The sequence below is a fragment of the Dermacentor variabilis genome, chromosome 1 (genome assembly GCF_050947875.1).
Source record: "Dermacentor variabilis isolate Ectoservices chromosome 1, ASM5094787v1, whole genome shotgun sequence".
NCBI lineage: Eukaryota > Metazoa > Arthropoda > Arachnida > Ixodida > Ixodidae > Dermacentor > Dermacentor variabilis.
Genome location: NC_134568.1, coordinates 92,524,675 through 92,541,213, shown reverse-complemented (window position 1 = coordinate 92,541,213; position 16,539 = coordinate 92,524,675). Strand labels below are relative to the sequence as shown.

At 46.7% G+C, this 16,539-nt stretch overlaps 1 protein-coding gene across 1 annotated transcript in view; it reads right to left on the bottom strand.

The window, feature by feature from the left end:
* The window catches only part of Ass (argininosuccinate synthase), a 68,627-nt gene extending 54,308 nt beyond the window's left edge, over nucleotides 1-14,319 (bottom strand). Inside the window, exons 1-3 of the mRNA XM_075691164.1 lie at nucleotides 14,069-14,319; nucleotides 6,181-6,249; nucleotides 2,737-2,982 (exon numbers count right to left, since the gene is read on the bottom strand). Coding sequence (XP_075547279.1) covers nucleotides 2,737-2,982; nucleotides 6,181-6,249; nucleotides 14,069-14,170 — 417 coding nt within the window. The 5' untranslated portion in view covers nucleotides 14,171-14,319. The remainder of the gene's footprint in view (nucleotides 1-2,736; nucleotides 2,983-6,180; nucleotides 6,250-14,068) is intronic.
* Nucleotides 14,320-16,539: the final 2,220 nt, after the last annotated feature.

Sequence of the window (16,539 nt, the reverse complement as noted above, 5' to 3'; positions counted from 1 at the left end):
AAGGTGATTCATTTTTTAGTAGTGCTCAACATGGATTGCGCTAAACATTTTTGTGTGAAACGCAGCTTTTCTGTTTCACCTATGACCTACATTCCATTCTTGACCAAAGATCCCTTATAGACTGCACATTTTTTAAATTTCTCTGAGGCATATCTGACACCTTAACACATGAATTCATCATTCTTATATTACACAGTCTTAATCTGGATAGTAACATTGTTGCATGGTTGAAAGCTTTATTCACAAATTGTTCCCAGTTCATAACAGCTAATAACATGAACTCATCTCATTATGCAGTTACCTCAGGCAAACCGCAGGGCTTAGACTCAGCCATCCTGCAGTCGGATATTAACCGGGTTTATGAAGTGTCAGTTATGGAACATGAAACGTTAACAAATGCAAATCTATGCGTGTTTGTCGACAACATATTGTTCACCCATATCGCACTAACAACACTAATGTGAAATCTTTGTAGTCATACAAGTACCTTGGCATGCACATCTAGTATAACTTATCTTGGAAAACTCAGATTGAGTTCATAACTAACAATGCCAGTCGTATGTTAGGTTACCTCGGCAGAAATTTTCTTCAGTCCCCTGTATCTCTCAAGTTGCAGCTTTATTAAACATTGGTAGGAAAAAATAGATTATGCAGCAGCTATATGAGACCCAGTCTTTCTCATCGTATAAGAGCTTTCCGCCTTTATTTATCTCATAAGATTTATCATGTCATTATTTAAGGATAGGCTATTAAGAAAACCATCCTACAGTTCCACACGCATTGATCACCTTCATAAAGTAGGTATGCCATTTTCAAACACTAAATATTATCATTCTTGACTCATTTGTTCGCAGTACACGTTCGTGTTGGAATCGCTTTCCACACAATGTTGTCGCCATTAGAGATATTAATGCTTTTAGAAATACTTCTACGAGCCTGTTTTGTCAATAACTACGCAACTGTTGCATCATCCCTGTTATGGTTGTCAGTTGTATTGTTTCTATTGTTGCTGCTATTGCATTGCATTTATTAACATTATACCCACTCCCCTCTCAAATGTCCTAGGGCCTTGAGGATAAATGAATAACTAAGTAAATAAAACTGGGCGCTAAATATGCCGCCAGGACGAATCCTAAGCGAAGAATAGTTGGCAGAGCGACACTGTCAACGTGCCGAAAAGGCTCCACAACGTTATACTGTCAAGATGTGTGCGGAACGGCGGCAACGACTGCAGCAAATTAGCGATGCAGAAAGTAAGCAACTATCTTCTATTGCAGCGTTGACAATTAAAGAAGTACTTCGTTAATGGTGCTTTCAGTGTGCAGTGCGCGATCGACTGTATAGTTGTATTCGGGCAGTCAGTATCGATAACGTGGGTAAAAATAAACTTACATCAGTGTTTGCTCCACCAAAACATTTGCCTTTAACCATCCAAAACACTACAGAACACGTCCATGTGCGTATCATTAAAAAATCACTGAAGCCTTAAGTATGATGTCTTCACAGTATTGCTAGTACATCCGTCGAGTTTCAGTGATCTACGGACCGTTCAACGGTATCAGAAGGCTATTCGCTTACTGATACTCACGGACAACTGAAGGGAAAGCTACGGGCGGCGTGCCTGCTGGACCTGTGTTACGGTGCCAAGTAGTGCGTGCTTTGCCTCCGTCGCTTTCCCTTCATTACCACAGGAAGTTGTCCGCGAGTATAGATAGTTATCTTCAATAGTTCTTGCATATTTTTTTTCTGAAACGGGCAGTATAACAACTTCATTTTGGACAGAAACGCTTAATTAATGAATAATTGCGCGCTTCTTAACGCAAAACTGTTTGAGAACCTTTCAACGCAAGAACAGTTCGAATGCAACAAAATAAGCGCAAGTACTACGAGCTTTAAATCAGTAGAGACATACCCATCCATTCCGCATCCAATCTACTCGTGCCTATGTGTCATTTAGCGCTTGCAAGATAGCAGATGCGGTGGAAACAAATGATCGGCTCAACAAGCCGCGTGTCCCTTACTTTCGCCTGTGGCGTTGTGAGATGAATTGATGTATCGGCTACCGAGACGTGCACTTTCGATCAAGGAGTGTTGTGCGAGTATTTGCTGCAGTCAAGTGCGGGGAAACCGTGAAATAGTACAGCGAGGTGAGTAAACACCGTTTCACGTAACTTCGTTGCGCGCGGCCATAGGCTAAGTAAGTGCGTGGTGTTTCACGCAGAATGTACTGATATTGATGTTCCGTTTCTAACTTCCTTTTTATTAAACGCAACGAAATCCGTTCTCGCTATCGGCTCCGATGTGCTGCAGCGCCAGACTGATCGGCGGGCAGCCATCTTCTTTTCGAAATTGGGCAGTCCCCGGCCATTTCATTAAAAAAACAGTCATTTTGATTGGCATAATTAGTGCATGTTTAGTGCGCACACGTCAAACTGACGTGGTGAGTTCTCGCTGCCTGTGACGTCACTTGACAGGCAGGCGAAGCTGGCGCGGCCAGAAATGTTTGAGCAATCGCGGAGGGCTAATAACGGAAATGGAGACAGATCGGAATACAGCGTTACGTTATAGCGCCCCAGGCTTGCACAAGCTTGCCTCCAGGCACATGCGCTGCCACGTGTTGCTGTAAGTCGCCAACCTTTTCCCACGATACACCAGCGAAACGGTGCTCTCATCGTGCTTTGTTCCGTTTCCACCACGGAACGAAAAGGCGCGACTGGATGCGCCGTGTACACCTACCTGCACGCTGGGTAGCAGTGCGCTGCAGGCGAGCTCGAAGCGTATCTGGTCGTTGCCCTTGCCCGTGGCGCCGTGCGACACGAAGGCGGCGCCTTCCCGTGCGGCCACCTCGGCCAGCGCCCGGCCGATGCAGGGCCTGGCTAGCGCCGTGCCTAGCAGGTAGCGCTCCTCGTAGACAGCGCCCGCGCTCAGGGCTGGAAACACAAACTGCTCCACGAACTCACGCCGCAGGTCCTCCACAATTACCTGCAACCCAACACTAGCGCTTCTGAGCGCTGTCACTGGGAGGTTACGTGGGCAGCTGGCGCCCTTTTGATCTCCTTATCACTTGGACAGAAGTCAAAACGAGCGCTAAAGTGCATATGCCGGTCGGTGCGGGTGCATAATCGCATCAATTAGCATATAATTGAAGATATGTCGAAATATCAACGGAATTTTTTGCAGCTATCCCGCAGCTGTAATTTTGTTTTCGTATGGCTTGCACTGCGCGTGTGTGCGTATGTGTGTGTGTGAAAAATACACTCGCGCAAACAACACATAACACTGTGCCAGATAGTATCAGAAATGCCACAAAAGAAATCTCAGACACACACTCTGGGGCACTTGTCCTTGACATGGACACTGCTTCACGGCGATACCGAGAATACGAGGAGTAATGCGCGCTCTCCCCAAAATTGACAGCGGCCGTAACACATTTCACTGCAGTCGAATTCGCCATCTCTATTGTTCTGATTGGCTTAGAGGGCGGTCATGTCCTCTTCGATATGCTCAAACGAAGCAGTTCGCCACAACATAGCGAATACACGCAAAGGGCCTCGAGCGGCCAGTCGCGCGGCAATTTTGCGTGCATTTCCGGGCTGCTTTCACGTTCCGAAAAACATTTTTATGTAGCACGTATTGACCAGCAGAAAGCTGTATCGGGAGTTTTTCATGAAGCTCTACAAGTTTCTCATTGATACTTTTCATCTAATTATAGTATTTGAGAAGTTCATTAATTAATTAAGACTAATTTTTCAATTCGGCGGAATGAAAAAAGTTGTTAGAATATCTACAAGCGACGGCAAACAATATTACCTTTGTGCTGTCCAGCTATGTGGCATTTGCATATTTGTAAACTCAGGCTAAAGTTAGCTGGGACATCCTGTAATGTTTTGCGAACACAATAGAAATGCTTCGGCGTTTGTTGAGCCATAAATATTGCCCTCTTTTTTTTTTTCAAGACCGGCTAGAAAGGACGGAAAAAAAAAAGTAAAAGCTGCTGACGCACGCGGACGATGTTCATGGAAAGAAATTGTACTTTGCTTTATACTGGGGCCCAAAATGTGCTTTGAAGCTTCCTTAGTAAGAATTTTGAATGCGCCGTATCAAGCGTGAATGCATAAAAAATGACGTATGGCATCGCAATACGTTATGGTTTCATCACAGCAACAAAAAACAAAGATCAAAAGGTGGTCGCAACACCGCGGCAGAACACAATTCTTCTAAACAACCCCAACATCGTTCCTAAAGAGGAATCAAACGTGTCGTATACAAGGAATAGAAACAATAATGGCAGGCAAATGGTTTCACTGCTAGATTGTTCTGAGGAGGGGTGAGTACCTTTATAAGTAGGGTTTAGCTTTATTAGTTTTTATGTTTCCGAAATTTTTCATCTTTCTTTCTCGCCCGAAATAATTCAACAATTTTTTTCATGCATTTCTTTTTCGGAGAATAATTTTTTTCGCATCGAGCTCATCGTTCTTTTTTTTTTTGCGTTGAACATATTCACTAATTTTGTTGAAGCTCAAACGTGCTGTATAATTGCAGATTATGTTCTTCAACACTGTATAGTTTTATTCTATACACAGCATATGATGATGATATTGCCTTGCTTAATACCTCAGGGGACCAATTGCAATGCATGCTCACTGACCTGGAGAGGCAAAGCAAAAGAGTGGGTCTAAAAGTTAATCTGCAGAAAACTAAAGTAACGTTTAACAGTCTCGGTAGAGAACAGTAATTTACAATAGGTAGCGAGGCACTGGAAGTGGTAAGGGAATACATCTACTTAGGGCAGGTAGTGACGGCGGATCCGGATCATGAGACTGAAATAATCAGAAGAATAAGAATGGGCTGGGGTGCGTTTGGCAGGCATTCTCAGATCATGAACAGCAGGTTGCCATTATCCCTCAAGAGAAAAGTGTATAACAGCTGTGTCTTACCAGTACTCACGTACGGGGCAGAAACCTGGAGGCTTACGAAAAGGGTTCTACTTAAATTGAGGATGACGCAACGAGCTATGGAAAGAAGAATGATGGGTGTAACGTTAAGGGATAAGAAAAGAGCAGATTGGGTGAGGGAACAAACGCGACTTAATGACATCTTAGTTGAAATCAAGAAAAAGAAATGGGCATGGGCAGGACATGTAATGAGGAGGGAAGATAACCGATGGTCATTAAGAGTTACGGACTGGATTCCAAGGGAAGGGAAGCGTATAGCAGGGGACGGCAACAACACCATGCGGCGATGTGGCAGTGCGGGGAATTAAGAGTGAGTGCATTCGATATTCCAGCACGGAATGAGACTTTATTCGTAGCATTACGAGGGCACGCTGCTCTTACGAATATCGCCGAAAAAAAAAAAAAGTGGCTAGGCAGTTACGACCTTGCGTTACGCTCAGTGAACCGTCCCAGTTCGTCCACTGCAGCGGTCGCAGCTCGACGACTGCAGGACCTGGACCAGGACTCCCCCGCCCCTTCGCCGCTTCTCATTTTCGTGGCAGCAGCAGGCAAAACAGGCACACATAACAAATAAAAAGGATCTTTGCTTGAGCGGCAGGTTGATGAGGAATCTTGCTCTCGCCAGGCTCATTGCATCGGAGCGCATGTATACAGGCTCGGGCAAGCGGCGCCGCCCCCCACCCCACGTCGATCGCCGTGTTAGCTCTCTGGTAAACTTCACTGTATGGTGTATTGCGTGCAGCAAAGGTGGTGCACACGGGAACACAAACACGAAAAACAAGAGACCTTGCTATCACTGACCCACTTCGATTATAACCGAATTCCGGCAATAAATATTCGGCGCACTTTTTTTTAGTTATCGATAACGCTCAACTCCAAATGTAGTGTGTGACGCCTCATAGTCTTAAATATTACTTTCATGATCAACGCGTACCGATGTGTAAACGTGTGGAAAGATGTAGCGCATTGTACTGCATTTACCATTGCTTTACTCATTTATTTTATTTATTTAACTGGCAATAAGTTGGCGTTGAGCAGTCGTTCCCGCCAGTGTGACGCCGCAGTGAGCTGCCGTTGGTTGTCTGACAATTTTTTCTATTAAATGACATTATTTCTTGCCGCAGAACGTAGCACTGCATGACATTGGTAGTAATTAAACGCTACATCACCATGTCCTTGAACTCGCGCGGCATTTCACATATACAAATAGGGGAAAGCGTGTCACCTTCTTGGCTCCGATGCGTTTCGCCTTCTTTTCAGCCGCAGCGAAGTCTTCGTCTTGCCCAAGGTTGGCCTGCGCAAGAATACGCAGCGTCGTTTTTAATACCCCATCCATAGAAAATTTATTTTGCTTTATTTCCGCGAGATCTGGCGTCATTTCCACTCTTCAAATAATAATAATAATAATAATTAAGGGGAAACAATCCATGGCCTCATCAAACTATCAGCTGAGAGCGATACAATAATAATGCAATAGCGTACAGAGGATTCTGTCAATTGATGATTTCCTATCAGGCATCCGCATTGAATAGAGCTAAAATTTACCATAAAACACTGGGAGACACTTTATGCGAACATCCCCGAATGTTTTATTTTGATTATTTTCTTACGAGCAGTATTTTGGAGTAAGATTATGAGAGACAACAGCATTTATGAGAACCAGTCTATCACTTATACACTACAAGCGTGTCCGAAGTTGTTTTCGAAGAACCAACCATTGAATTGCGCAAACTGTGAATGGTCATTGCGTGTCCTTCTGATTCCGCTGCCTCCTCGCGGCCACATACCCAATCCCGCATCCTCAATGGCCCATGCCCGCGTCAGACAGGTTCGTTGAAAAGCGGCACACAGGGGCACAGTGCCACATACCCAGCAACCCTAGATGGTCCGACGGTTGGTTTCGAAGCCAGTTCCCGCAGCATAGCTGCCCGACGCGCTACCCATTCGACCATGGACTACCCACATACCCAGGAAATGAACTGTACTAGAAGGGAAACTTGGACGAGTTGGTTGTAATTTATGTTTGAAAAGTAACAGCGCTGAACTGACAAGGGCTTCATGGGCAAGTGAACAGCGACAGTGTCGTGTTGTTCTTTGCCCAAGTCCTTGTCCATTTAGCGCTGTTATTTATCAAAACAGATATCAAGGTTTGCGAGAAAACGGTGAGAACAGACAGACACAGACAGACAGGTACGTGACGTACCCCAAGAATGCTTGTCGCATTAAACATCCGCTGCATTTCGTGTTTCACTCATCATTTCTTAAGTCGAGACTGCCTTCGGCAGTCGGGTTCTGGTGACCACACAATCCCTCTGAATTCACTTAATGCTATAACTTTCGACGCACCAGTTATGCCGCACTGAAAGCTTAAACATTCCCAAAAATCATATTTAGCGGATGTGTGTGCACAGAACGTGCTCTTCAGATTATTTTCCGGCGTGCGAACTGGCAGGACTTCCTTTTAACCTCAGTGTATGCGTCGAGTAGCCTTGACGATGTTATTTTGCTCTGTCCCGTTGATTCGTTCTAACCGTGCTGGCGCGGCGGCCAGGTCGTTTTAAGTGGTTCGCGCTCCATATGCCATTTGTTCTTTTCTTTTTTAATTCCGATAGCAATTATATGGGCACTCTAGGCGGAATCCCGCCTTCATCGTCGACGTCTCCGTGAGGTTCCGTACTAAATGCAAGTGCGATAAGATCGCGCGCCGTATGCTGTAGGTGCGAGAGAAAGCGTGCGAGGGTGAGACGAGAAGGAAGTTAGCTTGATGCGGCAGCGTCTTTCCGCGCGCGCGTAAGGGAGGAGGGCGGGGACGGTGCGCGCAAGCTAGGAAGAAAAGAGGGAGGGAGGGGGGAATATTAGCGAGGTTAGCCAACGCCCCCTAGATAGCAGGTCTTAGCACTCTGCTTTATGACGTCATGCTACTTGGACCGAAATTTCCACGGTCAAGCCCGGCGTGCCCGAAGCGGTGGCGTTAAGATCACCGCGGCTTTTTCGGGAGCATCCCTAGTAGATTCTATGACAGTCGGGTAGAAAGCATGATGTCATGGATCGAAGTGCACAGGCTTTGTGCTACCTAGGAGGCGTTAGGTTAGCGCGCATCTCTACTACTGCGGTCGTGGCATCGCATGACGCGCCTGAGCATGGCCACCCGTGCCCTATTTCGAAGATATATAATCTGCGGGACATCGCTGGCTTCGTGTGCACTGTGTTCTCGCGCGCCTAGTTCACGTTGAAGCGAGAGGCAGCACGAAGGGGAATTCGCTTGCCGCTGCTGCCACTCTTCATCCCGCCACCATTCTGGCCGCGAGTTTCCGCGGCCTTCGAGTGCGATGTGTTCTTGTTCGCCTGTGTGCGCGTGACACCATGCTTGTTAATTTAGTTAGTAAGCGAATGTTTACAGCAGTTTATACAAACGATAAAACTGCTACACTTCGTATAGCTGTCTAATAATCTGGTATCGCAATCAATGTTTCGTCTTTCGGGCAAAACGGAGACTTTGCCCGAGAGCTTATACCAAGTGAAGTCTCTATAACTGAACTATAGGCTGTACCTGCGGATCTCAGTCGGATCCCTTCTTCGTGTGTTGTTTTATTCGGCGCCGTCTTTGTAGTCGTTTGGCGTTAGGAATAAGAAGGAGTGCATGAAAAGTTTGCGGTCTACCTCAAAATTGGGAAGCAAGTATGAAATGTTGGGTTTTAGGCAATGTACTTTTTAAACAACATGTACTTAGGGAAAGCATTGGTTATAACGGTGGTGGAGTTTTGCTTGTCAACCTTTTTGTTAAATAGATTACACAACACTTTTCATTAGTGCCAACAAGTGCCATCAACAACAAGGGCCATCTTGATATGGACGTAATATTCACGAACGCCACAACCTAGGCTTTGCCTTCCGCACTTCGAAATGCAGATGTCAGCGACGCTATGATCATCACCCAGATGGATCACCAACCGCACGCTGTGCCTTCACACTTGCCTTATGCGGGTTCAACTCCCGGCTGCGGTGGCCGCATCCCGATGGGAGTCGGATGCAAAAAAAATCTCGTGTACCGAGCATTAAGGGCCCGTCAAGGAACCTCAGGTGGTCAAAATTAATACCGAGCACCCAATTACGGTGTCTGTTATAGCCAATGAGTTGCCTCGGTACGTTAAACTCCTTAATTTGGTTTTAATCGTTCCGTATTGACCACTGCGATATAGTGGGGCGTGAGTTTAATATACCCTTTTAACTGCACAACGTCTAGCAAAAGCACAAAGCCGACAATTGTTGCACCTGGTTACCCGAGACGTTGAGCGACCTTCGCGTTATCGGTGGTGGCTGAGAATGATAGGAAAGACAATGAAAAGGTGGAAAGTGCGCTTAAGATAAATGCCTATATGTTCTTCTTTGCGATCTAGAAACGGCCACAAAGCGACACTTTTCGCTATAACTCTGATATACGCTTATATTGTATAATAAAAGGCGTGCTCCTCGTAATGTCCGACGTCAACATATATATACTGGGTGTTTCTACGAAGACTAAGTAATATTTAAAAGTAGCTGTACTGAAATAAAAGGACGCTTCCTTCAGGGACATGCCGTAAGTGGTGGTAACCCCGGGTATGGCGGGTGACACGTGGTGATTAGACGCTAATTAACAAAAATATGTTGATAAACTTTACAATTTTTAGTGTCAGTAGGCTCATCGAGATTGCGAAATTGAAGCAAGCTCTCCGTGCAAGCCCTATTTCAAGCGGACATAGTCTGTTTTTCTTATTCCTTTTACCTATCCTGACTTAGACACTGGTCTGTACTCAAAGACCGTTTAGGTTCTTACTGCTAGATTCGTTCAATTTTTCTCAAATTTATATTTGGGCTATATCATCGCCTCATGCTATCCTTGAAGAAAACAAGACGACGCCAGCTTGCCAAGTAAACATTAGAATCCGAGTGCTAGAAGAAGACTAATGAAGGAGAAGCAGACGCGTTCAATCATTTTCTTCACATGTAGAAGAAGTTATCTTAATTTAGGATCGCCTCCTCAACTGCAAAAGCTACGTGCTAGAACACGAATTCGCGGACGCCAGCTCTAGTCAGTACCAAAACGAACAGAGGAGCGAGCCCATAACAGCTATCACTGTAAAAAAAAGTCGCGTAAGGATTTAAAATTTGCTTTCATGAGTGATTATGAAGTGGCCTCCCAAACACATCGTCACCCAAGAAGAGTTGGAAGAGCAACGAAGGCGCCGACCGAGCAAGAATGCCTCCGGTATGGTTCAAAACAGTCAGCTATTCGCTTACATTGAGAATCACCTTCAATGGCTACTGCACAATTTTTTTCTTTCCTTTAACCAGTCCTCCTACTCCCTCCCTCCAGTAGCCAACGAGGGCCAAGTATAACCACAAAAACTTTTAAGCGAGTGTCATACGTCCATTGGTCATCGCCGCAGTGATCTTGTTATCCATCCGACCACTATCATGAGCGGCAGGCAGGTGCTTGATTCGCGCTAAAAATGACGAAACATGTTTGCAGAAGGTTTGTGAAGTATGGTCCCAGAGCTTTCTCGGGCTTGTATCTCTCTCTTTACTCATTATTCTCGCTCTCTCAAATATCCTCATTGCCCTCATCGTCGTCTCGTGAGTCATCTGTAAGGGCTCTTCAAAGGACTTCCCAGATAGTGTTTCCATAGCGGTAGGTCGCTGCACGACCTTCAACGCCAATTCGCAACTCCCGTTACTTGTGTAAGCAGCATTGTCCAAATAAACAAAAAAAGGCCACGATACCCAGCATCGTGGCGGCACTTTCGCTTGGTGCTGTGCTCAAGTTTCTCAATAGTGGCGTCGAATCAAGGTGCTTCGTCGAAGCCGAAAGGATCCTTGCTGCCGATCACCTCAGTGTATTGATCGATCGCAAGGACCTCGGCGACGAAACTGCAGAAATAGTTGCGCTGTGCGTGGAAACGTCCATGCAGCTTGCTCGGTGAGCCGCATAATTTTTTTTTAAGACAAAGAGCCTTTCAAGCAAACCGCAGGTTGAACAAGGCAAGTGTTTTATGTATATAGCGGGTCTCTCCGAAAGGTGCAAGCTCATGCACGCGGCGTTGCTCCACTGCTGCAGGTGAGACAGTTGACCGTTTTCGACCTTCGTGGGGCATCTCCGCGCTGCGACTCGTGTTGCAGTGTATCACATAGCATCCCACATATGTATGCACTAGCGCCTGTCGTCCTTCCAGAAGCTAAATACTAATATTGCGCACTGATAGAACAAGTCTAAAAAACTGTAATAATTGCCTGGTCAGTGTCTCTTTGGATAAAAGCAAATGAGAGTTCCGTTTGTGAGTCGGGGTGCATCTTTCATTTTCGTTCACTTATCCGCGTGATTAGCTCGCCTGCGTCCTAAGACTGGCGCTTGTTCGTGTTCGCAGTACATAGTGTTCCCAGTATAGGTCCCGGGCTTCCGAACAACGCAGACACTCGCCGCCCGCAGGAAGCCTCAGACCCCGGTGAAACCTGAGATGTAAGAAGTGAATAACAACAATCAATCGGACTAAGTTGTTTCTTCCAACGGGTTTCCGAAATTTAGCGATGGTTTATTTTGAACAAGGTCATTGGTATTAGTGTAAATGCATGACTTGTAAACGAAATGAACCAATGGCAACGGATTTTAGCTGCGTGCACAGTGTCGGAAAGCAAACCAGCGGCGCTGTGCGCAGGTCGAATGCTCCAAAGCTGGAACGAGCGCTGTTTGCAATTACTTCTAAATTTCTTGCGAGCAAATAAACTGACAACTCACCGCGTGAAATAAGAAAACAGCATCTTCTGTTGCTTACACCGAAAAAAACTAAAACATGTTATCAAAACGATACGTCACCTCGCGGCATAACGTGTGTTATGATCTACTTCAGGCCTTCCGAGCTAGTTATCGCTCACTGTTACCACGCCTGCGTACAAAAGCATTAGTAACACTAATGCTCGGGCAGAAAGATAAACTATCAAAGCCAAATTAAGCGTAAGCATACATCACTGATTTAATTAAGCGCCTGCCGAAACGAAAGCACACCCTGCAATTTAATACAGCCACGTGATATTTAAAATGTATAAAAAGAAAACAATGTTCTGCTTTCCGGAAAGAAAAAATTACCGACGATTACGTTACTTCCTAATGCGAAATTTGAGCGCAGCAAATAAGCTGTTTCACCTTTTCGATAGATTGAGGCAAAGAAATCGAGCAACACATGTATGCGCTATCACAGAATTTTTTTTTATTTTTCACACGTATTCCTTTAACAAAGACTCCACTAGGTAAGCTTCTGCTTCGGCGGCACGCACCTCTGGATTCTGACGGCGACGGCGCTGGGCCTCTGCTCTGGCAGCTCGTTTAGCAGCAGCAGCAGCAGCAGCAGCAGCAGACGGAGGACTTCCATCGGTCGTCTCGCTCATGGCTCAGAAAGAACTGGCAGATAATTTCGCAGTGGCGAACGGCAGCGGCAATTTCGGCTCGGGCGGTGCACATATACAGATCCGCCGCCACCGATCTGGCTCTCTGATTGCCACCGCACAGGGCGAACGGCAGCGGCAATTTCGGCTCGGGCGGTGCACATATACAGATCCGCCGCCACCGATCTGGCTCTCTGATTGCCACCGCACAGGGGTTGCATTGGAGGAGGAGCGAAGAAAGGAATTAAGTTCGAGCCGGCGCTTTGACAACCGGAGACTCGCAGGAAGAGGGGGGAGGGGGGCGGCGTGTACACCCAGCGGCAAACGATGGGGGCAGAAGCGCGCGCAGCAAGCGGACAACACGATAAAGGGAGGAGGGAAGAGATAGCAGCGACTAACTGATGCCGCTGACGCCGACAGTGAGTCAACCCCAGCTGCGGAGTTGGTTTCAGGGACAACGCCGCCGATGCCGACACAAACAATATGATACCCTCGCTTCCGCAGCGCTAAGAACCAGATCTAGCCGTGGGAAGGTGGTCACGTATTCGTCGACGTGCCGGGGCCTACGTGAAATAACCGGCGCGTCGGCAACTAAAGAGCACCCTATCCGCCACACAAGAACAGGGGGGGGGGGGACCCTTTCCTCCTCTTTCTGCATGGCGGCGACGGTGTTCTATGCAGTCACGTTATCTTGACTCTCTAGCGGCGTCAGCGGCATCCAGCGGTATCAGTCGGTCGCTGCTAGCGCTGGGGGGATGAAAGGGGGGCGGAGCTGGTTACGAGGCCGACGACAACGCCGACGACGACGCGAAACCCAGGAACGGACGCCAAAGAGCTGCGCTCTAAAAAGTCGTGCCGAGTGAAGTGTTTCGAACAAATCGGCATAGTATCAGCCACTTGTTTCCCAATGCGCAAGTTTCTTATACATGTCGCTCACCGATGCGCGTCGGTAAACTTCTTTCGGTAAACGAGGCAATGATATATTGTAGTTTTTCCACCACGATGGCACGCGTAGCGACTCGCAGCAAAAGTATTTCAACATCCGTGTTTCATTTCTTGGGCTTGTGCGCGGCGGCACCACGACGATTTGAGAACTTCGAGGCATTAGCGCACGCCGTACAATAAGAGAACCTCTTTCGCTTCAAGCCTGAACCTGGATAGGCTGGTTCGCCGGGAGGCTACTAGGAGGCGAGCGATGGCATGGGGTCACGAATAGAGGTACCCATATCGAACCTTATCAATCCCCAGGGTCAACGCTAGAGGCCACGTCGAAGTGCCTTAGCATGAAATTCTCAAGGATGGCGATGAATGAGAAAGATCGCGTAAACAAAAAACAGCAGTTGAGCGAATCCACACAAGTGAATTCTTCATACAAGGCGCCCATAAAAAGTCTACCAAATGCTACCACATCGTTCGGAACATCGTACGATTCCCTTTAGTCTATTACGTGTTTAAAGCCACTCTACTGCACTATCCTCCTCAATTTGTCCTGTCTTGCTGCAATTTATTTGGTGTTAGACACACCAACATTTCTGACCTTTTTTTTGTTTTTGCAGCTTTGGCAAGTATGATGCTATAAAGCACATGAAGGCTTCCCCATGTGTCCTGCACAAAATTATCTAAAGTCCACTTTCAATTCTCTTTTTAGCTCCGGCGAGGTCCTCAGGGAAAATGTGCTCTGGGGCAAGGCTACCCACCATGAATGCGACCACGTCGTATCCTTGTTCGATGAGCCAGGCCAGGATGCACGAGGTGTCCAGGCCGCCGCTGTAGGCGAGCACGACCGTCGGCTTCGACATAGCGTGGCAGGCTAAGCTTCTGGCTTCAAATTCAAAATGAGTACGCAGCCTGAAAACGGAAACGCCAGCTAGCAGCTGCAGTGCTCTGACAGCGCCACTAAGCTCACGGCGAAAAAAAAAAGTCAAATATCGCGCATCAGCCGCTATTTACCATGCAGTCCTTGCGTCGCAGCTTTCAAGAAGTCTTTTCGAGAGGTCAGATAAGACTTATCCTTCACGCTTCATTCGCAGACCGCTTCGAGAGAGATAGTAAGTAGTCATGTGATGCTGCTGCGTATTTACAGAGACATATCTCCTTATCGACTCCTTATGAAGGAGTAACTGCCACTGAAAAGGTGTGCGTGCGTGCGTGCGTGCGTGCGTGCGTGCGTGCGTGCGTGCGTGTGTGCGTGTGCGTGTGTGTGTGTGTGTGTCTGTGTGTGTCCAAAAAATAACTGCAACAATTATGAGACCCTGTTCCCATTACAAGAGTGTCGAGAATTGTACCACATTAACAAATTAAGTGTCTATATTAGAGGACACTGCATTTCGTCCAATTAAGGCAGTATTGGCATAAAAATTTTCCCTAACCTTTTTTTTTCCTTTATTAGGTAGCTATCCTGACCGCAGTACGGGGCCTCATTTCCTCTAATGTGCAACATATAATTAATTGTATCCTATTTTAATGCGAACAATTCGATGTGCACACCAAGCATAACGCGACTTTGGGCTAGAAACAGGATTCCTCATATAGCATCACAAAACTCGGAGCGGGTATTCACGTGATATCACAAACAAATGACGCGCGAGTCAGTCTTCCAGGATAGCTCGGCTGGAAATTAGCTATTACTGCTAGGAGTCGCAAGCCCAGCTGGCGAAACCAGATGATGAGGCTTATCACTTGCCAAGCATGAAGTAACATAGTTACGTAAAATGGGAAAATCCCAGAGACGGAAAAAGATTGGCCAATGGGCGGTTGACGCGGCGCCCAGCTGTGTTCTACTTTAGTGTAATTATCTTTCCGCGACAATGCTGCACCGGGCTGACTGAACCACTCGTTAGTTGTCGGTCATAACACGCTACCACCACCTCCGATTTTCGGGATTTAACGAGGAGTCCTGCTTCAAAGCCAAAAGCGTACTTCACTTGACATGTGTTTTCAATTAATTACATTCAAATGCGACGTAATTAATAGAGAGCTTTAGATTATAGGGTGCTCAAGCGTTGGGGGACGCGAACTACCGGGCGTACTCAAAAGAAAGCAAAGCGAGCACGAAAGAGCGCGAAGGGTCTGCAATGAAGTTTGCGTCCTCCGACGCTTGATGTAGCCTGTGCACTCTATTCTAAAACTCTCTAATTGTTCAGAATTCAGACTTCGTACTGTGGTTAACGGAGACAGCTGTCCATTGAATGTTTTTTTTTTAATACGCAGATCCAACACACGTCTTGCAATCTATGTGAAGCGAAGTCTTCGTGAAGTGGTTAATCAAATGATAAAGCACAGAATGGTGCGTACAGCTGTCTTTATTGCCATCCTATATGCAACGCGTAATCTCGTGCAGTATTCAGGTTTGTGCACCGCACAAGTCGCAACGTTTTAGAATCCAGACTGATAGGCACGGAAGAACTCGCGCTATAGAAACCTGACTGGATTGATAAAGTGCCACGTAATGTCGGCCGCAGTTATACTGACGCATCCGTCAGCGATGTCGATAATACAATTCACCGCAGCGGCAAGCACGCGGCAAATCGCGGCATGAATGTCGAAGCACTCCGCGTCAGCCGCATCCGTGGGAAAACAGCACGTTTGTTAATTCACAAAATCATTACTAATGGTTGGAAACACGTTGCTACAAAGCATTTTAAAACAAATCGTGGTTCGAATTATTAGGACGTCCAGTGTGCAAGGCACCCATCTCACAAAACGCGAACAAAGCTGTTGTACCGGTGTCACGTGGTCAGACTTTGCAGCTAGTCAATGGCTGCATGAATGTACACCACACTTGTTTTGCATCTAACGAATTTTGAATTTTCCTTCAAAATGCAGACTTTCGATGGGGGCGAAATGCGAAAACAGCCGTGTACTTAGATTTAGGTGCACGTTAAAGAACCCCAAGGGATCAAAATTTCCGGAGTCCTCCGCTACGGCGTGCCTCATAATCAGAAAGTGGTTTTGGCACGTAAAACCCCATAATTTCAAAATGCAGACTCATCTTCGCCAAGAGGTGGTCTTCGCGTGAAAGCGTTAGCTCGCTCATTCGCCCCTGCGCATATGCAATTTGGGGTCCAATTACTGTATAGTTCAACTCGGTTTTTCCGCGCAGCTGCCACTTGACTGTTGCTGGCGGCTGCGAGCACTGGCGTGTCAGAAACGGGGTGCCGTGACGTCG